The 26,079-nt window shown below is 47.5% G+C and overlaps 2 protein-coding genes across 5 annotated transcripts; one reads left to right on the top strand and one right to left on the bottom strand.

Moving 5' to 3' along the window:
• Positions 1-1,205: 1,205 nt before the first annotated feature.
• On the bottom strand, positions 1,206-15,505 carry LOC106575573 (chloride intracellular channel protein 4). Of its 3 annotated transcripts, none has more exons than XM_045699060.2 (6): positions 15,391-15,505; positions 3,410-3,519; positions 3,108-3,233; positions 2,905-3,011; positions 2,471-2,652; positions 1,206-1,622 (listed from the first exon to the last, which is right to left on the bottom strand). In XM_045699060.2, the coding sequence occupies exons 2-6, from the start codon at positions 3,463-3,465 to the stop codon at positions 1,461-1,463; spliced, it is 633 nt and encodes a 210-aa protein (XP_045555016.1). In that variant the 5' UTR covers positions 3,466-3,519; positions 15,391-15,505; the 3' UTR covers positions 1,206-1,460. The 3 variants fall into 3 exon arrangements, with proteins under 3 accessions (XP_045555016.1, XP_014007634.3, XP_014007637.1); XM_014152159.3 differs by lacking the exon at positions 15,391-15,505 and adding an exon at positions 9,568-13,058; XM_014152162.3 differs by lacking the exon at positions 15,391-15,505 and adding an exon at positions 5,932-6,109.
• LOC106575574 (calcipressin-1) lies at positions 14,824-26,012 on the top strand. Of its 2 annotated transcripts, none has more exons than XM_014152163.3 (4): positions 14,824-15,258; positions 24,668-24,841; positions 25,280-25,439; positions 25,642-26,012. In XM_014152163.3, exons 1-4 carry the CDS (start codon positions 15,136-15,138, stop codon positions 25,830-25,832), a joined length of 648 nt encoding a protein of 215 aa, XP_014007638.1. In that variant the 5' UTR covers positions 14,824-15,135; the 3' UTR covers positions 25,833-26,012. The 2 variants fall into 2 exon arrangements, with proteins under 2 accessions (XP_014007638.1, XP_014007639.1); XM_014152164.3 differs by lacking the exon at positions 14,824-15,258 and adding an exon at positions 22,617-23,251.
• Positions 26,013-26,079: the final 67 nt, after the last annotated feature.

Below are 26,079 nucleotides of genomic sequence, written 5' to 3'. Positions count from 1 at the left end.
ATAAAGACACGTTTATTTTTCTACAGATCCCTCTCTCTCTCTCTCTCGCTCACTCTCTCGCTCTCTCAGTTGTTCATTATGGAATGACCAATGTGTCCAAAATTACCAAAATGACTGAAACTGTGTGCAGTCGGCTGCTAAAGATGAGGTTGAGGGCAGATGTATTGCTGTTTTTGAGGGGCTCACAAGATCATTTGAAAGCGTGCGTGGTATCATTGCAAAGCTCATTGTCTTAAAGGTTATGTACACATTGGTTGTATAATGTAATGTTACTCGACTGCTTACATTGGTGGTAGAGATTTACATAAGAGATTTACACACTTCTTGCAAAACTCTAGAATTCCTTGAGAGGATGTCCCCATGGTAACCCATGGTGGCACTGTAAACTACGCTTGTTGATATTAGGGCTTTTAAGTTTCGGGTTCCACAGAAGAGTCAGTTGTACCGTTGCCTTGGTGACTGTGGGTTACTGGGTTGAGGTTTAAAGGGAAAGTTCACCCCATATTCAAAAGTCTGTCAGAAGTTGTCATACCCATATTCAAAAGTCTGTCAGAAGTTGTCATACATCAAAAGATACACAAAGCAAGGTAACAAAAATTTCAAAGACAAATCACTGTTCTGAAATCAGTTTAATAAAGTCTCCTCTGGTGAGGATTATAAGGCGAGTACACAGGGTTGTGTCAGTATTTGTTTGGTGCATGGAGAGATACAGTACACACTTCCGCCACAATCAAAATGGCTTCCGATTCAACCTGCATGTTCAGGAAGGCCCAAACAGGTGAGCTTCTCAACAGAAAGCCCCACCCACAATCATGTTATGGTCAATAGAATTCGATATAAATGGTATTACAGCAGATTTGCTTTTACAAAACGTACAAATAGAAAAGTCAGACCTTGACATCAAAATGCTTTTTACTATTGATTATTATTCACCCATAGATAGCCAAAATAAGACGGGGGAGAAACTAAAGAAAAGTGAATTTATAAAGTATATGTATGTTAATTTTTAGATATAGGTTAATACTGTGGTCAAGGCCAAAGTGTTGCATATTCATATAAGTATGGCGTGTCTTCGTGTGCTCTGCTATTCCTCTAAGACACAGAGGTTATAACAGTCTAATGAATGCTTATGGCTGCTTTAGGACAGTTTTACAATGTTGCAGTATTAGTAGATAGTACTATACGTTGTTAGAGCTCGTACTCTAGGTTTATAACCGTGTCTGTGTCTTCAATGACACCATATACCTGTATTATAGTGCACCGCAGAGGGCTTTGGCCAAAAGGACTGGATGTGAAATGGATGCAGACCTCACTGTCTAGTGGTCTAACATTCACAGCAGCCATGACACTACATATGAGTGCCGTGCAACCCAACCGGTGAGTGCACAAAGACACACACACGCACACACACACACAATTTGGGATTGGGCCTTCTCAGTCTCTCCCTCCTCCCCCTCTCTCTATTTGATTCGTTTGGCCACATCTATGTAGGCAAATTCGATTTCGCGCTCAACAGGACAGGTGTTAGTAAACTCTTCCCTCTTGTAGGCGTGGTTCAGATAGCGCCACACCCCCGCCATCTCCACCGGGATCTCAAAGCCACGGTACTTCCTGGCCACCACCTGGGACAGGACCGAGACACAGGTGATGTCATGAAACAGACCAGGAAGTAGCCTAAACATGGGAATTACTTTGAGAGAAACAAATCACAACTCATATGGATCAGTGATAGAGGTCAGTGTTGATGTGGGAATTTAGAGGATATAAGTCATTAAAGTAGTTCCTTTATAATGTGTAGTCTAGGCAGCAGTACTTTATAATGTGTAGTCTGGGCAGCAGTACCTTTATAATGTGTAGTCTGGGTAGCAGTACCTTTATAATGTGTAGTCTGGGCAGCAGTACCTTCATAATGTGTAGTCTGGGCAGCAGTACCTTTATAATGTGTAGTCTGGGCAGCAGTACCTTTATAATGTGTAGTCTGAGCAGAAGTACCTTTATAATGTGTAGTCTGAGCAGCAGTACCTTTATAATGTGTAGTCTGGGAAGCAGTACCTTTATAATGTGTCGTCTGGGCAGCAGTACCTTTATCATGTGTAGTCTGGGTAGCAGTACCTTTATAATGTGTAGTCTGGGCAGCAGTACCTTTATCATGTGTAGTCTGGGCAGCAGTACCCTTATAAGGTGTAGTCTGGGCAGCAGTACCTTTATAATGTGTAGTCTGGGCAGCAGTACCTTTATCATGTGTAGTCTGGGCAGCAGTACCTTATAATGTGTAGTCTGGGCAGCAGTACCTTTATAATGTGTGGTCTGGGCAGCAGTACCTTATAATGTGTAGTCTGAGCAGCAGTACCTTTATAATGTGTAGTCTGGGCAGCAGTACCTTTATAATGTGTAGTCTGAGCAGCAGTACCTTTATAATGTGTAGTCTGGGCAGCAGTACCTTTATAATGTGTTGTCTGGGCAGCAGTACCTTTATAATGTGTAGTTTGGGCAGCAGGTTGCAGTCTGCCAGTGTGAGGTCAGGTCCATCCAGGAAGCAGCGTGTGGACTCCTGAGGGTCTTCTGTGCTGTTGGCATTGATCTCTTCCGGCAGGGGGGTCCTCAGGAATTCATCCAGCCGCCTCAGAGACTTCAACAGGGCCTTCTCCAGGCCTACACACACACACACACACACACACACACACACACACACACACACACACACACACACACACACACACACACACACACACACACACACACACACACACGGTATACAGTGAGTGAACACAGACAGACATTGTAATCACAGTCAGAGACACACAGGCTGCAGTGTAAAAACACGCAAACACACAGTAAACACAAGCAGTACACACAAACATGCATGCACGCACACACAAACACACACGCAAACACAAGCCTTACCATCGTTGGTATCTTTGCGGGGGTTCTTGATGTAGGCAGAGAACTTGGAGAACACATCTATACCTGCGGTGTTTGACTCTGGGTGTTTAGTCGCCAACTTGGGGTACCTGAGAAAGATATATCAGACATCAGGATTGGTCAGTTGAATCCAGGAAGTGGTAGTTTGATTGACAGGCAATAGACAGGAAGTGGTGGGTGATTACCGTGGTGGCGTGAGTTTTTCCTCAAGGAACTCTTCTATCTTGTTGACGTCGACCTTCACCTCCCCGTTAAACGTGACGAACGGAGGGTTGGTCCCCGGGGCCAGGTCCTGCAGGTCCGCTGGTTTCCTGGGTAACACATTATTACAGGGTTCTTACAGGGTTCCTGTGTCAGTGTCCCCACATAAACATCATCCAGCATTAATGGCTGAATGTCTTTAGAAAGTATGTCAAATCCAGTTGATCTTGATATAGAACACAATTGATTGGTTGATAGATGTATTGGCCGATGGGATGATCCATACCTTTTGAGGTCGACTGTGGTGACGTTGAAAATAACTCCCTTCAGCCACAGGATCATGAAGAGGCGCTGGGAGAACGGACAGTTCCCGATGCTCTCACCATCACTGCCAGCCTTAGTAGGAGACACACAAAAGGTTCAGTCCAACTCATACACACACAGCTGAAATACATACAGTACACACAACAGGCCCCAATCACAAATGCCCTGGTCATTATTCCCTGTCTGGTAAAACACACTACCACAACACGTTGAATCGGCCCTGACGATCTCTTGCCACTAGAGGTCCTCAACAAACCTGAGAGGTCATCAACAACACTAGCACCACCAGCAGCACCAGCAGCAGCAACAACAGGACCACCAGCACCATCAGCAGTAACAACAACAGCAACACCACCATCAGCACCAGCAGCAGCAGCAACAACAACAGCAGCAACAACAGTACCACCAGCAGCAGCAGCAGCAGCAACAACAGTACCACCACCAGCACCAGCAGCAACAACAACAGCACCACCACCAGCAGCAGCAGCAACAACAACAGCAGCAGCAACAACAGTACCACCACCAGCAGCAGCAACAACAGTACCACCACCAGCACCAGCAGCAACAACAACAGCACCACCACCATCAGCACCAGCAGCAGCAGCAACAGCAGCAGCAACAACAGTACCACCACCAGCAGCAGCAACAACAGTACCACCACCAGCACCAGCAGCAACAACAACAGTACCACTACCAGCACCAGCAACAACAGTACCATCACCAGCAGCAGCAACAACAGTACCACCAGCAGCAACAACAACAGTATCACCACCAACAACAACAGTACCACCAACAGCAACAACAACAGTACCACCAGCAGCAACAACAACAGTACCACCACCAGCAGCAACAACAACAACAGTACCACCACCACCAGCAGCAGCAACAACAGCACCACCAGCAGCAACAACAACAACAGTACCACCACCACCAGCAGCAGCAACAACAGCACCACCAGCAGCAACAACAACAACAGTACCACCACCACCAGCAGCAGCAACAACAGCACCACCAGCAGCAACAACAACAACAGTACCACCACCACCAGCAGCAGCAACAACAGCACCACCAGCAGAAACAACAACAACAGTACCACCACCACCAGCAGCAGCAACAACAGCACCACCAGCAGCAACAACAACAACAGTACCACCACCACCAGCAGAAACAACAACAACAGTACCACCAGCAGAAACAACAACAACAGTACCACCACCACCAGCAGCAGCAACAACAGCACCACCAGCAGCAACAACAACAACAGTACCACCACCACCAGCAGAAACAACAACAACAGTACCACCAGCAGAAACAACAACAACAGTACCACCACCACCAGCAGCAGCAACAACAGTACCACCACCAGCAGCAGCAACAACAGTACCACCACCAGCAACAACAACAGTATCACCACCAACAACAACAGTACCACCAACAGCAACAACAGCACCATCAGCAGCAACAACAACAGTACCACCACCAGCAGCAGCAACAACAGTACCACCACCAACAGGAGCAGCAACAACAGTACCACCACCAGCAACAACAGTAACACCAACAGCAACAACAGCACCATCAGCAGCAACAACATCAGTACCACCACCAGCAGCAGCAACAACAACAGTACCACCACCAACAGGAGCAGCAACAACAGTACCACCACCAGCAACAACAGTAACACCAACAGCAACAACAGCACCACCAGCAGCAACAACAACAGTACCACACCAGCAGCAACAACAGCAGTACCACCACCACCAGCAACAACAACAGTTCCACCAGCAGCAACAACAACAGTTCCACCAGCAGCAACAACAACAGTACCACCAACAGCAACAACAACAGCACCACCAGCAGCAGCAACAACAACAGTACCACTACCAGCACCAGCAACAACAGTACCACCACCAGCACCAGCAACAACAGTACCACCACCAGCACCAGCAACAACAGTACCACCAGCAGCAGCACCAGCAACAACAGTACTCCCAGCAGCACCAGCAACAACAGTACTCCCAGCAGCACCAGCAACAACAGTACCACCAGCAGCACCAGCAACAACAGTACCACCAGCAGCACCAGCAACAACAGTACCAGCACCAGCAGCATCAACAACAACAGCCACAACAACAGCACCACCACCACCAGCAACAACAGCAGCACCACCAGCAGCAGCAGAAACAACAACAGTACCACCACCAGCACCAGCAACAACAACAGCACCACCACCAGCAGCACCAGCAACAACAGTCCCACCAGCAGCAGCACCAGCAGCAGCAACAACAACAGCCACAACAACAGCACCACCACCAGCAACAACAGTACCACCATCAGCAGCACCAGCAACAACAGCACCACCACCAGCAGCACCAGCAACAACAGCACCACCACCAGCAGCACCAGCAACAACAGTACCAGCAGCAACAACAACAACAACAGCACCAGCAGCATCCAATTCCTCCATACTTCAAGCTCAACTCTTACCTTGACAAACAGCTCGATAGTTGGGAACCCCAGCTTTTTGGCTGCTATGTCAAACCAGGCCATGGTGACAACACAAGTCAAGGTATCAGTTTATGGACTCATAACCTAGAGGTCCAAAGACACAGCTCGATTCGTAAATCAATCTGCCTCCAATCAGTCAGGTTCTGTCAGCGAAACTTGTGAAAGTTACTGTCTCTGTCTGGGCTGGCTGAGACCGGACCGGGTCTTAGGGTTCTGTAGCTGTGGGTGTCCATGATTGGGGTGGTAAGATCGAGGAGAGGTGGGTTTAGATATGCAGAGCAGGACAGTGAGACGTTTTGCACAGCACACTCCCTCTTTGTTAGCCACACACGGCTAGCATAATAGACACACTGTTTGGGCGTTTTCCCTGTCTGGTGGGGCGTCTTTCATTTACTTTGATAGATTGTAGTTCTGATGTGTTGATTTCAGCTACAGGTACTGACGCAATGAATTAATAATAGCCCATGACAAACAGAGAACAGCGTGTAAACTTGTTTAGATACGTAATCAGGTCCATGTGTCCCTCTACAATCATTTCTTCCTGATGCAAAATGTTCAGTTTATGATTCCAGTAAAATGATCTCATTCACTGCCCTAGTAACCTACAATGCAGAAACTCAGCCTCTTTTGGTGCACCAGGATACGTTTTTATCAATCCTCAAACAACAGCAACAATAGGCCCCAACTGACTGACCCAGAGTCTGTGGGTATGGTGTCAGTGTAGGCTGGCGGAACAGTGTGAGGTCTGTTCTGGGGTCAGTGTGTGGGAGTTTATGGAATCCTCAGGCCTGTTCTGACCCTGATGGAAAAGGGCAATGTGTTTCTCACACACACACACACGCACACTCACACGCACACGCACACGCACGCGCGTGCACACACACACACACACACACACACACACACACACTGATAACGTACTCCTCGTAGGCAACCAACCATACTGTGCATGCATATCATAGAAGTACCTCATTGGGTAGAAAGGTGTCAACAACATAAAGAGGATCGTTTGATCATGTATATTTCTACTGAGATCATTACAAACCCAACCAACCAACACACTTCAACTCCGACCCCAAAACTCATGGCAATAGGTGACCATTCAGGTGTGCTGTGTGACTTTGTTACCATAGTGACAACAACAGCGGACCAATAAGTCAAATATCTGCATGTGTGTTGGCGGAGTGAGCCCTGTCACCCCCTCTTGTCCCCAGCTTGTCCCCAGACACCCAGTCAGCTCCAAACCAGCAGGCCTGATAATCAGCTTATTGAGAGAGAGAGAGAGAGAGAGAGAGAGAGAGAGAGAGAGAGAGAGAGAGAGAGAGAGAGAGAGAGAGAATGCAAAAATAATTTTGTCCATGTTTTCCTTGAGTCTCTAACTCCGGTGAAAGCCACAGTTGGAGCTTGCTCCTGCCTCCTGCCTCCCCTGACCTTGTCCATGGAACATACCTACAGTTGCTCTCACACCAAGAGCAAGACAAAGGCGTCTATTGTATTATGTGAGCAGGCGCCCCGGGAGAACAGGCCAGGATATTAGGACATTTTCCCCCAGGCTTAATCCTTCAACTGGGCACCTTCATCAAACACTGGAATGTGCCTTTGTTGTGTTGGTCACGTCCTGGGCCCATGGCATGCAGCCCTCCAGACCTACAACGCCATAACAATATGACCATTTTTAGCAGGAGGTTTTATCTAGGCGACTGACGGTTAGCACACATATTATGTAGCACATGTGGGAGTCAAATCCACAGCCATGGGGTTGTTATAGAGAGCCACACTCCAACCAATTGAGCCAAAGGAGGTACCATGTCAGGTAACTTTTTAATACAGGCTTTTTACAGACAACTGACCAGAAATGCATGGCTCAAAGCAATACAGTCGCGGCTGGAATGGAGCATAATGATGTAGTGCCTCAATGTAGTACTCTCCACCTAGTTCTCAAAGCACTTTACATTGATAGTGGGCCACAGGTGATGCTAGGGCAGCCATTTTGCACCAGAACACTCACCAACAACACTACTAGAATGCCCCTCACACACAGGCACGCATGGGACAATGGGGCCGTCAAGACTGTGTGTGTGTGTGTGTGTGTGTGTGTGTGTGTGTGTGTGTGTGTGTGTGTGTGTGTGTGTCTCCGTGTAACTGTGTGTGTGCGTGTGTGTGTGTGCGTCTGTGCGTGTGTGTGTGCAATCAGGTAAAGAGGGTAGAATTACAGTAGGATATCACTCTCTTAATGGGATGAGATAAGGAGATCACAGTGGGATCACAGGCAACCCAGCGACATGACTCCCACATGCCAACACAATCACACACAACCCCAACAAAACGCCTCACATGCAATCATAACACAGGGAATATTACACAACATGCCTCACACCCAAACCGTAAGTAGGCTTGATGTTTCCTTAGCAACAGATTTTCAAAATGGCGGTGTGTTTTTGAATAATACTTTGCTGGCCAGACACACAAACCGTCTTCTTTCCTTACTACACCACCTCTGACCTGCAGGGCCAAACAGTGTCTTTATTACAACGTAAATTAAGTTACCTGCTAACTTCTCCCTTACAGTATATTTTCCAGGCCCAGATCTGAAGCTAAGCCAGTATCTCAGTATGTTGCTATGTCGCTACACTCGGTGGTAAAGAAGAACAGGCCACAGAAAGTAGGCTAATGATAACAACGGCCTCTCCCTCTCAACGACTCCCAACAGGCGGCCATTTCAAGTTGTCAAATCGCATTACTTTAAACCAGTCAGAGGAGAATCAACCACAACAACAGAACAATGTCTGGGGCTTTGACCGGACAGTGTCTGAGTTAGCCTTTCTGACCAACTGAACATGACCAGAGACCAGACACTAATATAATTAGCCACTAAGTAGCTAAGATAAGCTAGAAGGTGGGCTAGGGCTAGTGGCTGGCATGGGTTTTCCTATGATGCTAGCTAGCACACTACATATAGCCCCATTTGTAATCTATAGAACAGGATGACAGGAAAGTTCCATTGCGAGCTAAGTAGATAATTCTCGAGGATTCCGAAACACTGATTTGATTACCAGATGAGAGGGAGACTGATAGAGAGAGAGAAAGAAGGAAGAGAGATTGTCCCTTATTAAAGCTCTTCTAAGAGAAGGGGTGGGTCTGTATTGTTGTGACATGTGACAGATACATCTTGTAGCCGTTACCTGAATAGAAGCTACACTTGACTTTAAACACATGCTAAACTATATCCTGCCACAAGTGGAGTTGCCAATACACGGAGACAATGGCAGAGAGATCTATACATCTTAGACCACACCCCTCAGTGTTCTTCAGCCCTGGTCCTGAGCACCCACAGGATGTGCAGGGTAACACACCTGATTCAGGTAATCAGCTGATCGATACAGCCTGTAGCTCTACAGGACCAGGGAGCACTGGGGTCTGTTCAGGAAGATGCAACATAACAGAACTTTCAGATATAAATTCACTGTGTACGACACAGGGTGTATTGTAGATAGAACACATGTGATTGCCTGTCGTCTAAAAAAGGGAATTGTGTCAGCTTTATTCGTCACATGTCTATCTGCAACGTTCTTAACGTCATAGCTAACCCATAGTTAACCCTTGGTGCTACTGTACCTTGACATAGAGGGAGATCTCGTACTCCTGGGGGTCTGGACTGTCCCTGTCTTCCCCGTGAGGAGTTGGGCTCTGCAGCCTCACAGACTTCTCCTCCCCCTGCGCCTCCTTCTCTTTCTTCACCTCTATCTTCACCTCTGTCCTCTGGTGCATGAACGTGGGCACCTCGTCCATGACCACCACCTTCTTCTTCTCTTTCTTCACCTCTGTCCTCTGGTGCATGAACGTGGGCACCTCGTCCATGACCACCACCTTCTTCTTCTTTTTCTTCACTGGCTCCTCTCTCCTCTTCGGGGAAAGTACCTCCTCTTTGAGCACCGACTTCAGCTCCTTTATCCAGTCCTCCCTCCTCCCGGGGGTCTGCGCTTCCTCTGGGGACAACTTCTTAATCCCGTCCTCCTTCCGCTCAGGGGTCTGCGCCTCCTCTGGGGACAACTTCTTAATCCAGTCCTCCCTCCACCCAGGGGTCTGCGCCTCCTCTGGGGCCTTCTTGATCCAGTCATCGCTCCTTCTGCGGGTCTGCACCTCCTCTGGGGCCGCTTTCTTGGCCCAGTCCTCCCTCCTCCAGGGGGTCTGTGCCTCCTCTGGGGCCCCCTTCTTGTTCCAGTCGTTGCTCCCTCTGCGGGTCTGCGTCTCCTCTGGGGCCCCCTTCTTGTTCCAGTCGTTGCTCCCTCTGCGGGTCTGCGCCTCCTTTGGGGCCGCTTTCTTGTTCCAGTCATTGCTCCCTCTGCGGGTCTGCACCTCCTCTGGGGCCCCCTTCTTGTTCCAGTCATTGCTCCCTCTGCGGGTCTGCACCTCCTCTGGGGCCCCCTTCTTGTTCCAGTCGTTGCTCCCTCTGCGGGTCTGCACCTCCTCTGGGGCCCCCTTCTTGTTCCAGTCGTTGCTCCCTCTGCGGGTCTGCACCTCCTCTGGGGCCCCCTTCTTGTTCCAGTCGTTGCTCCCTCTGCGGGTCTGCACCTCCTCTGGGGCCCCCTTCTTGATCCAGTCGTTGCTCCCTCTGCGGGTCTGCACCTCCTCTGGGGCCCCCTTCTTGATCCAGTCGTTGCTCCCTCTGCGGGGTGTCACCCTATCTCTTTTTACTGTTGCCTCCTCTTTCATTTCTCCTTGTCTCAGCCTTGTGGGAGATAGCAGCATCTCATTCAGCAATTGTCGTTTCACCTCCTCTGTTCCAGGGAACCCATTCTCTATCCTGGCTTTACGACCTTTGACCCCTAGCTCCACCTCTTCTTTGTTCTCTTTCCTTCTTTCCTTCGCTGTGTATTCCTTCCCAAACTTTACTGGCTCATCCTTAGTGGCAGGCACTGGCTGTTCTACTCTCTTGCTGCCTCCCTCTAATGCAGATTTAGACTCATCCTCAATGAGATCTTCTGGCTCTTCCGCCATCTCAATCGCTCCCTCTGATTGTGAGTCTAGATTATCGTTAATGTTTGTCACTGGCAGTTCCTCCAACTCACCCCCTCCCTCTGCTCCTCCCGTCCCTATCTCTGAGACCGGGACCGGATTATCCATCTCTTCAGCCCCTCCCACCTCTGCAGCTCCGGGCTCATCCAGAATGACCTCTCCTGGCTGTTCTTTCTCCATGTCTCCTCCCTCCTCAAGCTCGAAAGCCTCCTCGACATGCTCTAAATCCTTGTCGTCGTCCTCCTGTGTAGCTCCTGCTGAACCCTTGAGTATCTGTACCTGTGGCTGAGCTACAACTTTGCCTTCTTTCTTTTCCCCTTCTTCTCTGGCAGCATTATCAGGCTCCAAAGCCTTTTCCGTCTGTTCCTCCATACCGCCACCTCTTCTCTCTTCCTCTGCTATGTCTACATTATCCTCCTTCTTTTGCTCCACCTCTACTTTGCTGCCTCCTGTGTCCATCCCCACCACCGCATTATCCCCGACCTGTTGTGGCTCTTCCCTCTCCCCACCACCTCCCTCCACTGCCCTATCACTGTCACCCTCTTCCACCTGTAGCTGCTGTTCTGTCTGTTGTAAACCTCCCTCCTCTTTAGCGCCGTTCTCACCCTCCTGACTCTCATTGGGCTGAATCAGTGGCTGTGCCTTGCTCTTGCTCCCTCCCTCTACCTCAACAGGTGGAGTGACAACCTCCTGTGGCTGTTGAGCCGTGGTTGCCTGACTCTTGACGACTCCAAGCTCTATGAACTTCTTGGTAACGAACAACGGGGGCTGGTGCTCTGTCGCTTGATGCCCCTCCTCTTTTTTCTCTAAAACTGCTTTAGTTGTCTCTCCCTGTTCCTCTGTAATAGGGCTTTTAACCTCCTCTTTTTTCTCTGTACTCTTCTCACTTCCCTGCTGGTTCTCATCCCTCTCTTCTTGTGAAACCTGTCGATTTTTTGCCAATTTATTGTTACTTTCCTCGCTCTCTCCTTCATTGTCATTGGCTGACTGATGTTTAGGCTCCTCTTCCTGTCCTTCCTCCTGCCGTGTCTCTCTGACCTCATCACTAGTGGACACAGTTTGACAGTCGTCAGTCACTTGACTCCTGCTTTCATCACTCACTCTCGCCATGCCATCATCATTAGTCTCCTGGCTGATGGGCATCTCTGCGTCCTGACCGCCACTCTGCTCTCCCTTCGCTAACTCATCTGTAGTGGATGTGGTTTCTGGCTTTCGACTCTCTGTACACAGCTCTTCTTTACTCGCCACCTCATCATTAGTAGACAGGACTGGCGGTTCTGTTGTCATCAAACCGACATCGTCCTCTGTCTTCTCTGTCTCATCAACAGGCAAAACGATTTGTGCCTTTTCTGCCTCTGGAGATGTCTCCTCGTCTTTCCTCTCTACCTCATCATTAATGGACTCAGTTTCAGGTAAACTAGGTGATGGTGGGGGGAGAGGAGGTTCTCTCTCCTCTATTTCTCTCTCTTTGTCCGCCCCTGCTGACTCCTCTCTCTCAGCGGACTTCTCTTCTTCAACAGCCTCTACAGATTTCTCCTGCTCCTCTTCAATTACAACAACTGGCACGGTCCGCTCCCCCTCCCCTTTATCTCCCTCTCTCTTTTCCTGTAAACCAACCTCCTCTTCAATCCCCCTCTCCCCCTCCTCTCCCTCCTTTCCTCCGCTCCCGCTAGCTTGCATCGTCACTTCGAAATGATCAGCTGCACCTTCCCCCTCACCTGCCATTCCAATGTCCTCCATGTCCTCGCCCACCTCCTCCCCCAGTTCTAACACCTCCTCTGCTAGTTCTACATCCTCCTCCTCCTCTTCATCTCGTTGCCTCTGTCTGTCCGGGTCGGTACAGGTTCCTATAGGGCTGTGGATGATGGCTTCATTGGAGAGGTCCGGGCTGAGGCCATTAGGTTCAGACTGAGCCATGATTACTGGAAGACCAACACACACTGGGAAGGAGTGTGTTCAAGGTTCCAACGAGTATGTGTCCGGGAGTTCAAGCCAAGTTTGAGAAAGTTGGATAAGTTTGTGTTTGTAGGTTCCACGGACGCACACACAGCTTCTAGTTGTCGCTGCCTGGGGCTCCAATCTGTAATTAGTGCCTGTGTACAGTTGGTCAAAGTACAATCTCTTCCCCCCCCCCCCCCTCTCTCTCTCTCTCTCTCTTTCTCTCCTCTCTCTCTCCTTCTCCAAAGGATTAGGCTGAGTTTCAGAAGTTGATCCCCACATGACCAGCCTGCTTCATTTAAATCAGCCCAGAGCCTATATCCCCCCAGTCCAGCCCAGCCCAGCCTAGCTCCAGAGCCTATATCCCCCCAGCCCAGCCTAGCTCCAGAGCCTATATCCCCCCATCCCAGCCCAGCCCAGCCCAGCCCAGCTCCAGAGCCTATATCCCCCCAGCCCAGCCCAGCCTAGCTCCAGAGCCTATATCCCCCCAGCCCAGCCCAGCTCCAGAGCCTATATCCCCCCCAGCCCAGCCCAGCTCCAGAGCCTATATCCCCCCAGCCCAGCCCAGCTCCAGAGCCTATATCCCCCCAGCCCAGCCCAGCTCCAGAGCCTATATCCCCCCAGCCCAGCTCCAGAGCCTATATTCCCCCAGCCCAGCCCAGCCCAGCTCCAGAGCCTATATCCCCCCAGCCCAGCCCAGCTCCAGAGCCTATATCCCCCCAGCCCAGCTCCAGAGCCTATATCCCCCCAGCCCAGCCCAGCTCAGCTCCAGTGCCTATATCCCACCAGCCCAGCCCAGCTCCAGAGCCTATATCCCCCCAGCCCAGCCCAGCTACAGAGCCTATATCCCCCCAGCCCAGCTCCAGAGCCTATATCCTCCCAGCCCAGCTCCAGAGCCTATACCCCCACAACCATGCCTAGCCCAGCATAGCCCCAGTATCCCACATCCCTCCCCATACCCCAGGTCCCTCTACTCCACTCCAACCCCCATCCATTCAACCACTTCCCTAACAATCTCCTCCTCCCAATGGCTGCCTCCATACATGCCTGAACCCCCCCCCATCCTAAAGCACATCCAACCTGCCACACTTTCCCCAACCCCAAACCATCTTTAACCCCCTTTCTGACCCCTTTGCAGTTTTCAGTTCTCCTTTAACATAACTCATAGGCTGAGCCTCTGCTGAGGTCAGGGAGGATGCCCTGAGTTAGCTTTTCAGTAAACCACAGTTGTCCTAGTACAATCCCTTATCCTCTTTCAGGCTTTAGGCAGAGTAGACCTATAAAACCACTGTCTGACAGTCAGAGGTAGACCTACAGGCAGAGGCATTGGAAGGTAAAGGATTGCATTGTTGACCAAATGTATTTATTCACACAAGAGAATTTTGGTACAAAAGATTGAATAACCTTAGTAATTATTTATCTTTTTCATTTCATTCTTCGATCTGAACATATTGATGATGCTTCCATCATACTCTTCAAATAAAGAGTCAAATCATCTACTGCTGACTGTAGGCCTTGCATAATATCTGTCTTATTACGTTTTTCAACATTAGAGGGCAGTATTGCTTTGTCTATAATGGTATTAAATATGATAAAATAGCAGGTTATTTACATATAAATAAATGGACTTCACTTCAGTAGACATAAGTATGGCATTTGCAAGGCAAAATGACGGTGTCCTAAAACTCGACACTGACAGTGACAGCTAATGTGCCATCACCTTCAGAGCGTTCCAGTATTTTGCAATGGGGGCAAAGCGCTGCGTAGACATCACTGATCTAAAACAGATTGTACGAGTCAAACTCGTTATCATGTCATCTCTTGGACAATCCAGAATTGCAGTGATCAGTGAAGCTGCGTTGCGACAGTTCTAAACCGGAAAAGCGCATCAGCTGTTTTCCGTCCCCTTGACGTCATCTCCTTTATTCGATGGGCCACCAGCTCTATAACAGTACTTTCAGTTTTTAGTGTAACATGCATTTTGAATGTAATTTACTGAGAAATATTTGGCCATAAAACAACATAGCTACATTAGTTATTTAACTTTTGATCATTAGTTAATGACGAATCTAAGGAGCTTGCGATGAGATAGTCGCGAAGCGCTTCTGCTAGCTAGCTAGCTGAAAGCTAACGGAAGAACACAGTATATTTAGCTACAGTGACTGCTAGGTCCGAACTGCAAGTTGAAACAACTAACCTTGCGAGACTAGAACAAGTACGGTCCGCAAGATGCAGAAATCAGAGAAGAACGATGGTGCTGAGGCAACGGTCGATGTGCAGTTTACCGACCTACCCAACGCCCTTATCGCATGCAAAGTAACTGAAGATGTTTTCAATGACCAAACTCTGAAGGTAAGGATGTGTGTTATGGTGGATCAAAGTATTCAACCAAAGCAAGCTTGCATTACATTACAATGGTTCCCTACTATACAACTTAAACCTATTTGTGTGTGTGTGTGTGCGCGCGCGTGCATGCGTACATACTCATGTTCAATCCAAAGATAGTATTACATTCCACTCCTCCAAAGAATTGGCGTCTTTCTAAAGATGAGTCTTAGGCTCCTAGTTGTGTAGTTCCAATCCACCACTCACACCCTCATCACACACATGGAAATGGTTCCCTTCCATCCCCTGCCTGATTCCATAGGGGTTGGAACAGTTCCATCAGCAAGAACATTACTCGATTTTCCCCCATAACAAGACCAAAATAAAGGAAGCGTGGAAAAACAGATTCTGTCCTAACTGGGCCAGAATCTCAGAGCTTAGCCAAGGACAGATGGACACAGGCAGAGGTCCTAAGAGTGTTTATTTTACTGCTTCCTTTCCTTGTCTTCTTTCCTTCATGACCACTTAGGTAGCCAATAAGTGAAAGTGATATGGCACAGACATGTCTAGTCATCTCTGCTCCTCTCACTGATCTGTTGTCAGGGGTTTTGGCTGAGGAGGCTGTGACCTCTTTGTCAGTCAAATGAAGGCCACTGGAAGTAGACTATGTGATAACACACTGTAATCGGAACAATGGAAAAGTGTGTGTGCTCTAACTAGGCCTGATGTCATTCAGGAGATCCTCCTGAACAACAGCAGGGAGAGAATTGGCAAGCAGGGGCCCTATTCAGTCAAAACCGTTTCTGGACTTTGAGGATATAGCCTAAATCATAAACAAAGATTGGTATCTTTGGTAAATGAATATCTGGTACACACACCCATTATCTCAGTCTCTGATAACATCTATCCTTCCTGAGGTCAGGTGAATTAGTTTTTGCTTTGGAAATCTGACTAATGTATTTTTCAGTGTACACAACATTCTTCCGCTCTGTGTAGGCTAATCTTTGATTCAGAGAGAGTTTCCATTGGAGCTGGCAGGAAGGAAGGAACAGGAAAGACAGCAGTCATAAGCAGGAAGAGAGGAGGTTAAAAAGGGGAGAAATTAGAGACTTTGTTCTTTGTAGTATTCCCACATCCAAAGACTAGGCCCTATGCCTTGCAATTTGTTTAAAGAAAATAGAATAAATCCACACACTAGGGCTGTCCTGATAAAAACATTTTATATTGGTTGACCGAAAGTCATCCGTTCTGCATATAGTTGATTTTATTAAAACAAATAGGGTGTCTATATATCGAGGGGAGAAAAGCAGGTAAAAAAAATCTGAATTTTTAAACGTATTTTTCCATATAGACATACTCTATTTGTTTTTAATAAAATCAACTATATGCATTGAGCTTGTCTGATGCTTTAAGCTCCCTGTTTGATGAGAATAAGACGCAGATGACTCAAGAGGGAGCCAGAGATCAAGATAACCAGAAGAAAAAACCTTAACCTGACCCAACCATCCTCCTGAAGTTGCTGGTAATAGGCTACACGAGGAGTCCGCAACCTTTCTCATGAGCAATGCCAAATTATCTTACAATTTCTACCGATTTTTGCATGCTAGTTATGGTTTTCAAATGCACTTTTTCATGGAACAGTTTCATTTAATTTAGAATAACATCTTCGTATCTCAAAATCATTGTCATGTGGTTAATCAAAATTCAATCCAAATCTAAATAAAAATTATACAAACTTAAAATGCAACTTCTATTGCCATTGCAACTATATACAAATAGTCTACATAAAGCCAACAAATAAAACATTGCAGCCTGCAGGTAAAAAAGATCCTGATAAAATAAATATCCTATAAATCACATTGGCTATGCATGGCCTGTCTGCAACGAACTTGAAACATTGTATCAACTATTAACTTGGGTCTGGCCCAGCTCACACTAGCAAACTTGCAACATTGTATAACATATTCTGGGCCCTCAGTTTCCTGTGCCAGTGAGCTCAGGACAGACACAGCTGTAGGCTATTTGCGCAATGGATAAGAAGTAATCAGGTAGGTCTATTTTATGACGTTTCCACTGGATAAGAGCATGACATTTTTCCCTTTCACGCTGAGTTGTTATCGAAAGGGAGAGAGCTGTAAAGATTTTTCAAATACACAACAGGTCAAAAGTTTTAGAAACACCTACTCATTCAAGGGTTTTTCTTTATTTTTACTATTTTCTACATTGTAGAATAATAGTGAAGACATCAAAACTATGAAATACCACATATGGAATAATGTAGTAACCAAATCAAAATAGCCACCCATTGCCTTGATGATAGCTTTGCACACTTTTGGCATTCTCTCAACCAGCTTCAGCTGGAATGCTTTTCCAACAGTCTTTAAGTTCTCACATATGCTGAGCACTTGTTGGCTGCTTTTCCTTCACTCTGCGGTCCGACTCATCCCAAACCATCTCAATTTGGTTGAGGTCGGGCGATTATGGAGGCCAGGTCATCTGATGCAGCACTCCATCACTCTCCTTCTTGGTAAAATAGCCCTTACACAGCCTGGATGTGTGTTGGGTCATTGTTCTGTTGAAAAACTAATTATAGTCCCACTAAGCCCAAACCAGATGAGATGGCATATCGCTGCAGAATGCTGTGGTAGCCACTCTGGTTAAGTGTGCCTTGAATTCCTAAATAAATCACAGACAGTGTCACCAGCAAAGCACCCCCACACTGCGTCTCACAAAGACACGGCGGTTGGAACCCAAAATCTCCAATTTGGACTCCAGACTTCCACTGGTCTAATGTCTATTGCTCATGTTTCTTGGCCCAAACAAGGCTCATCTTCATATTGGTGTCCTTTAGTAGTGGTTTCTTTGCAGCAATTCAACCATGAAGGCCTGATTCACACAGTCTCCTCTGAACAGTTGATGTTGAGATGTGTCTGTTAGTTGACCAGCATTGGACTAGTAACCGAAAGTTAGCAAGATCGAATCCCTGAGCTGACAAGGTAAAAATCTGTCATTCTGCCCCCGAAGAAGGCAGTTAACCCACTGTTCCTAGGTCGTCATTGAAAATAAGATTTTTTTTCTTAACTGACTTGCCTAGTTAAATAAAGATAAAATAAAAATGAAGCATTTATTTGGGCTGCAATTTCTGAGGCTGGTAACTCTAATAAACTTATCCTTTGCAGCAGAGGTAACTCTGGGTCTTCCCTTCCTGTGGCGGTCCTCATGAGAGCCAGTTTCATCATAGCACCTGATGGTTTTTGCGACTGCACTTGAAGAAACTTTAAAAGTTCTTCAAATTTTCCATATTGACTGAACTTTGTCTTAAAGTAATGATGGACTGTCATTTCTCTTTGCTTATTTGAGCTGTTTTTGCCATAATATGGACTTGGTCTTTTACCATACAGGGTTATCTTCTGTATACCACCCCTACCTTGTCACAACACAACTGATTGGCTCAAACGCATTAAGAAAGAAAGAAATTCCACAAATTAACTTTTAAGAAGACCTCATGAAGCTGGTTGAGAGAATGCCAAGAGTGTGCAAAGCTGTCATCAAGGCATAGGGTGGCTATTTGAAAAATCTCAAATATAAAATAGATTTGTTTAACACTTTTTTGGTTACTACATGATTCTATATGTGTTATTTCATAGTTTTGATGTCTTCACTATTATTCTACAATGTAGAAAATAGTAAAAATAAAGAAAAACCCTTGAATGAGTAGGTGTTCTAAAACTTTCGACCGGTAGTGTACATTGAGGAACTATTGTCATTCTCAGTGAATGTAAAAACAGACTTTGTTTGCTTACTGTTTTAGGTGAAGAAAACATTACTTTGAGAAGATGCACAGCTCATTAGTGGTGGTGCATTAAGCCAATCAGAAATACAATCAGATCCCCAAATGGGCACATTTATATGCCTACATTTGCACATAGGCCAGGTAGCATATAGGCCTACTTCAATCCATAATCAGGTGCGCGTCCTTACTCAACATTAACAGGAGCGCTCCAAACAAAGGAGAAAAGGAAAAAGTTGGCCTCGGTCGACCGTCAGCCCTACCACACACTGTTGCTTTGTTAATGACAACTAAGTGTCAACTCACCATGGGTCTACTACAGACTACTATGGGCCATACAAACAGTACTGTTGTGAGTAACGGCAAACAGAAGTCAATGCTGTATGGAATTTACACATTGTTTAACATAGAGGCCTAGCTGGTGTGGTGACATTGGTGAATAGTGTCGGATTCAGCTGAAATGTATTTTCCTACTGATGGCCTCTTCCATGGAAGGAAGGGGGCAGAAACAGTGAGACAGGTGCTCCAGCTAGAACAGCTGGTCAAGCCACACATTCTCTCTCTCTCTCTCTCTCTCTCTCTCTCGCACACACAGATCAATGATTGAATAATACATTGGGCTTAGAAGGAAGTGAAACAGGGTAAAGGTCATAAAAACTTGACTGTTTGGAATAAAAGTGTTTTTCTTTTCAGAGGGTCACGTCCTTTAAGGAGCTTTGAGTCAGCTGAGAGATCATGTGACGGAATATTCCGCTGTGTGCATCAACACTGTGTTCTCCTTTAGGAATGTTTGACAAAGACACAACGTTTCCATCCAATTCAGATATTCATCTAGTTTTAAGACCCGTCCCTGCCCTTAATCAGGTAAACTGTCCTGTCCAAATCAAAATGGCTTCCCTCCTGCAGTAAGGGTCACACATTATTACAACAGGACATTTTAATACAGGTCACCACCAGGGACTGGCCACACACGTGACACCCCAGAGGTTACCTAATGGAAACTGACCTGTACTGTCTTACTGTACTCACTGAGGGATTTGCGTGGTAGAGATATTTGATTCATAAAGCCTCAGGCCTGGAGAGAGAACAGAGCAGGTAGTGTGTGTGTTCTTGCACGCTAGTAGCAGACTGCAGCTGGTAGGCTTAAAGCTACATGATGTAACTTTTTGGGGGCAATTCGATCTGCCATTCTCATTGAATGCAAGTCTAAGAAGCGGTATATCTGTTCTATGTGTGCTATTTCTATTCTTCCCGTTCTTAAGTTTTGTTTTTGCTTCTTTTACTTTCAGTTTTGTACACCAGCTTCAAACAGCTGAAAATACAATATTTTTGGTTATAGAAAATATGTTTCACAGCGGTTTAGATGGTACAATGATTCTCTACACTTGTTTTGTCACAAACTGAAATTAGGCGAACAATTTAGAATTTTAGCAACCAGGAAATGGTGGAGAGATTTCTGCATATTGCACCTTTAAGTACTCTGCCTGAGTACAACCTCTGTGCACTTGTCTCTCTCTCTATGATGTGCGGGTGGGACAGAATCTCTTTGTTGTCTAGTCTTTGATGTGAAGGTGTGGGAGCGTGCATGCGTCTGTGCTGTCTGGTTTCCGGTGCTCTTCATAACTATCAGTGACACTTTGGTCTTTCCTGCTGTTTCTGCCACTCAGATCAGACAATGGTGGAGTGTTCTAGAATATACAACCAGTTCTGAGGTTCCACCTGTCACTGTCTGAGGTCACGCTCTGTTGTTCTAGGTTCTGTCTTCTAGCCGACTGGTTTGTCAATCACAGCAAACAGCTAGTATGATTTGTTACTCACTACCTTTTATGTAGCAGCAGCTGGAGACAACATGCAGAATACAAGTAGTGTTGTCCAAAAGTGTCAGTCGAGGGTCCAGACACAATAACCCTATACTGTTAACTTGCATGTAGGCCTGTGGGTGTAGTGTTGAGAAAATGGATGTGTAGGCTAGTTTTAAAGTTTGTGGGTGTTGTATGGAAACGTGCCTCCCCTCCTCTTCCTCCCTGCAGAGCAGCTGAGGTTTAATGTGACTGTTTGTGTTTGTTGTTGTTAACCATCTCCAGACCTCTGTCCCACCGAGTGTGTGTGTGTGTGTGTGTGTGTGTGTGTGACGGTGTACGTGTGTGTTAACCATCTCCAGACCTTTGTCCTACCCTGTTAGTTAGTCTCACACACACCCACACTATCTCTTTCAGAGCCACTTTGCATAACACTCATTGTGGGTGGGGGGGGGGGGTGTGTGTGTGTGGGGGGGGGGGGGGGCTCTCAGCCCTGCATTGTTTCCGTCCTCTCTGTTTTGGTTTCATATTCCTATTTTCCATTCCCTCACTGGAACATTTGCTTTCTAACACACACAAACACACACAGATTGTCACTTCACTACTAACACACAACAAGTGTATTCTATGTTTAGCACATACATTATAGACACATGCTTAGCCTTTACTTTAGTCTCTCTCTCTCATCCATTTTTCCTCTCACAGCACCTCAGTGCTATTAATACCACTCTCATAAAAGCTTCTGTGTTATCAAGCCTCCAGCCGCATACTTTCCATAAGAACCAGTTCTCCTTCATCTCTCTCTCTTCTTCCCTTACTCTCCACACAGACCTCTGTTTTTCTCTCTCCCTTTCTCTCATGTACTCTGTGCTTCTGTCACCTCTCTCTTTTAGTCCATCTCTCTCTCTCTGTCTCTCTCTCTCTCGTGTCTGTGTCTCTCTCTCTCTCGTGTCTGTCTCTCTCTCTCTCGTCTCTCTCTCTCTCTCGTGTCTGTGTTTCTCTCTCTCTCTCTCGTGTCTGTGTCTCTCTCTCTCGTGTCTGTCTCTCTCTCTCTCGTCTCTCTCTCGTGTCTGTGTCTCTCTCTCTCGTGTCTGTCTCTCTCTCTCTCGTCTCTCTCTCGTGTCTGTGTCTCTCTCTCGTGTCTGTCTCTCTCTCTCTCGTCTCTCTCTCATCTCTCTCTCGTCTCTCTCTCGTCTCTCTCTCGTCTGTGTCTCTCTGTAGTGAAGCTCTCGGGCGTATTTATACCCAGAATGACGTGTGTTTTCCACGACTGACGCTCAGCAGGCCAGAGTCAAGTGCCCCGATAAGCTGATTCAGTGTGTGTGGTTTTATTGTGTCAGAGTCATGGACCCAGTTTCTGATTTGCACATATTTTCCATTCACAACTAAGCAACAGATTTGTCATATATTTTGTGTTTTCTGTGTGAGTGAGAGAGACAAGAGTGAAGAGATTAACACTTCAGTCTGCTAAGGATTGATTTTGTTATTTTCCAGTCCTCTGTCTCTCTCTCTGTCTCACTGCCTTTCGAATTAGTCAGCAAAGGAGAGCGGGAGGGACCATGTCTGAGGGGGGGATGGAGGGAGGGAGGGAGGGAGGGAGGGACCATGTCTGAGGGGGGGATGGAGGGAGGGAGGGAAGAAAGGAAGGACACACCCCCTGTGTCAGCGGGTTGGCTGGGAGTGAATGAACCATGGAACGAAGGAAGAGAAGAGAGAGAGGGAGGGGCTGTGGTGTACGTCAGTCGTTGTGACTCTCATATAAGTGGCTGCAGAGGCAGAGAGGGCTAGAGACCAGACAGACAGAAAGAAGGCTGTATTATATGAGACTTTTACAAATGCAGCCCCTAGTCTCGTTGGAATGTTCTATAGCCTAGACGGAGGACTGCTTTCAGCTGTCGTGTAGCTGCCTGTCTCTGTCCTGCAGACCTCACTGCCAAGGGTGGAACCTGAGAGCTATCGCTAACGTTGCTAACTCTGGATCTGGGCTAGCTGCTCAGTAGCTAACTGGTTCCGGCTTGGACGTCACTGGACATTTTTCTTTTGGTTCTTCATTTGGCCAGGACTGCAGGCTTTTGCAGCTCTCTTAGTGGGGTGTGGACTGTACAAACAGAGAGAGATAGAGAAGAGAAAAGGGGAATTTGAAGAGGGGAATAGAAGAGGAGGAAGTAAGGGAAACGGGAAAAATAAGTTTTTTTTTGTTGTTGTGGGAACGAGATCTTCCTCAACCCTCACGCTGGGGAAGGCGGCGCAACCCCCCCACACCTGTCATCTTCATCCCTCCTCACAAACTCTGACCTCCCGCATTATCAGGTGGAAAGGCCTCTGCCTCCCTGCCCTTCCCATCATGCACCTCAAGACCACCAAGTGTAACGCCTTCTGCCTGGTTGCCTCGGTGACCAGCCAGGAAGTGTTTGACAGGCCTGAGTCCCGGGTAAGAAGGCTTTATATGTCGCCTCTGATCTGTCTCCTAAACTGATCTAAGGTCAGATTCTGTAGCCTTTGAGGTCTATTTCCCAGTGGTTGTAATGGTTAGGTAATCTGTTCCTAGATCTGTGCTTGGCTGCAGCTTGTGATCCATTCTCACTGAACTAATCGTTCCAAACTGCTTTAGACCAATGAGATGCAGCAGTCCTCATGGTCTGAGCTGAGCTCCTATCAGACCGCTGTCACACTGGGTCTTTCTTTAGCGACGGACCCCGACGCTCACCAAGGCCAGGCACGCACAAGTTGAGCAGGGTTGCCATGACAACCGGGCAGTGTTCCTCATTTTAAGGGGACAGTTTAGTCAAGCATTTTGCAGCAGCTATTTTTAGAAGGGCGGGGGCGGGTAACGTTAGCCCTGAAAGACTGAAGATATGAAACGAGGTTGGTGACAGTGTTTTCAGGAAAGGTACTTACAGTACAAGTCTTCATACACTTGATTAATTTGCCTTTCAAATCACAATGCATTTGGCCTTTATAGGGTTTGGTTTTATTGTCATTGTGCCTGGACTGGTCTTGGGTTTTTCAACAAAAAAATGACCCCTTTTTCTCCCCAATTTTGTGGCATCCAATTGTCCCATCGCTGCAACTCCTGTACGGACTCAGGAGAGGCGAAGGTCGAGAGCCGTGCGTCCTCCGAAACACGACCCAACCAAGCCACACTGCTTCTTGACACAATGCCCACTTAACCCGGAAGCACCGATGTGTCGGAGAAAACACAGCCCGGCCCGCCACAGGAGTCGCTAGAGAGCGATGGGACAAGGACATCCCTGTCAGCCAAACCCTCCCCTAACCTAGATGACGCTGGGCCAATTGTGCGCCGCCTCATGGGTCTCCCAGTCGCCGCCGGCTGCAGCACAGCCTGGGATCAAACCCGGGTCTGTAGCATTGCGATGCAGTGTCCTAGACCGCTGAGCCCCTTGGTCTTGGGCTTTTTGTTGGTCTTCTCTCCCACTGCTGGTTCTCTCCCAGGCCACAGTCCCATAACTGTAGTTAATGTTAGTTAGACTATTATTATCAGTGGGATCATGGTGACTGAGCAGTTTTGAGAAGCATAGCCTATTTCTGGGTAAACAGACGATTATGTATTTAATGTATTACATCATCCCATTACTAATGCTGTGTGGCAACACCACTATCCAACTCACTTGTACTGTACCTTCTCTCTCACCCTCTCTCTCTTTCTCTCGCCCTCTCTTTCTCTCTTGCCCTCTCACCCTCTCTCTCTCTCTCTCCCACCCCCTCTCCTCTCACCCTTTCTCTCTCTCTCACCCCCTCTCTCTCTCTCACCCTCTCTCTCACCCTCTCTCTTTCTCTCTCACCCTCTTTCTTTCTCTCTCGCCCTCTCTCTTCTCTCCTCCTATAGGCCAGTTTTGAGTCTATGTTCCGCTCCTTCGACCCGGACGTAAACTTCCAGTTCTTTAAGAGTTTCCGGCGTGTGAGAATCAACTTCAGCGATGCACTGGCCGCCGCTGAGGCGCGGCTCCGACTGCACAAGAGCGACTTCAACGGCAAAGAGATGCGCCTCTACTTCGCACAGGTAGAGACACGACTTCTGTACATCACCCAATGCCCCCATACTTTCAGTAACTTGGATCTTTTGGTAGTGGAAATATGCTATACATTACAAATAATAGCTCCCGAGTGGCGCTGCATCACATCGCTAGAGGTGTCACTACAGACCCGGGTTCGATCCCAGGCTGTATCGCCGTGATCGGGAGTCCCATAGGGCGGCGCACAATTGGCCCAGCGTCGTCCGGGTTAGAGGAGGGTTTGGCCGGGGGGGCTTTACAAGTAGGCCGTCATTGTAAATAAGAATTTGTTCTTAACTGACTTGCCTAGTTAAATAAAGGTTATATTTTTTTAATAAAAAAAACATGTTCATCACTATTTGGTTTAGCTAGCAGCAGTGTTGGCACTGATTGATTCCATTGATCTACATTGAGCCTCTCGTGTCTCGCCCCCGTCTGCCCTGCAGTCCGTCCTCATAGGCAGTCCCCGCCTGGAGCCCCCCAAACCAGACAAACAGTTCCTGATCTCCCCCCCAGCCTCGCCACCGGTGGGGTGGCAGCAGGCCCCGGACGCCGTGCCCGTCATCAACTACGACCTTCTCTGTGCCATCTCCAAACTAGGGCCAGGTACAACACACACACACACACACACACACACACACACACACTTGCTACAATGAGAATGGGAACCTAAAATTAGAATTTGTTAAAATTAGAATTGATTTTAATTCAATGTGATGGAATTACAGTAGCTGTCCTTTGTATTGCCATCAGTTTGATTGTGTCCAGTCCTACAGTGTTAACGGTCCTCTCTCCAACTCTAAATTAGGTGAGAAGTACGAGCTGCACACCGGCACCCCCACCACCCCCAGCGTAGTGGTCCACGTGTGTGAGAATGAGCAGGACAGCTCGGGGGGCGAAGACGACACAGAAGGAAGCACCAGCAGCAGCAACCGCCCCCCTCGCCCCAAAATCATCCAGACACGGCGTCCGGACATCACCCCCGGCGTCATGCAGTGAGCGGCAGAGAGAGGGGGCGCTCTAACATCCACAAAGCATGTCTCCCACATCTGCCTCTCAGAAGTCAATGACAACCTGGCCCTGGGAGGATGCTGTTGGGACATGTAATACATACTCTCTAACACTAGGGGGAGTCGCCTCTCAAAGCCCTGCCTTTTCATGGAGAAAGAGAGCGAGAGAGAGAGAAAGAAAGGAAAAGAGAGCGAGAGACATTCATCTCTTATCATTTCACATTTAATTTCTCTTT

The sequence above is a fragment of the Salmo salar genome, chromosome 17 (assembly GCF_965601325.2).
Source record: "Salmo salar chromosome 17, fSalSal1, whole genome shotgun sequence".
Classification (NCBI taxonomy): domain Eukaryota; kingdom Metazoa; phylum Chordata; class Actinopteri; order Salmoniformes; family Salmonidae; genus Salmo; species Salmo salar.
Note: the sequence above shows the minus strand (reverse complement) of the source record. Positions and strands in the feature narration are given on the sequence as shown.

Excerpts from the sequence above, each read along its gene's own strand:
- LOC106575573 (XM_014152159.3), bottom strand. The coding sequence starts at position 12,885 with ATGGCTCAGTCTGAACCTAATGGCCTCAGCCCGGACCTCTCCAATGAA. Across the intron at positions 2,653-2,904 it reads CCGCAAAGATACCAACGATG|GCCTGGAGAAGGCCCTGTTG; the intron begins GTAAGGCTTGTG and ends GTGTGTGTGTAG. Across the intron at positions 1,623-2,470 it reads CCAAACTACACATTATAAAG|GTGGTGGCCAGGAAGTACCG; the intron begins GTACTGCTGCCC and ends GTCCTGTCCCAG.
- LOC106575574 (XM_014152163.3), top strand. The coding sequence starts at position 15,136 with ATGCAGAAATCAGAGAAGAACGATGGTGCTGAGGCAACGGTCGATGTG. Across the intron at positions 24,842-25,279 it reads TGCGCCTCTACTTCGCACAG|TCCGTCCTCATAGGCAGTCC; the intron begins GTAGAGACACGA and ends TCTGCCCTGCAG. Across the intron at positions 25,440-25,641 it reads CATCTCCAAACTAGGGCCAG|GTGAGAAGTACGAGCTGCAC; the intron begins GTACAACACACA and ends ACTCTAAATTAG.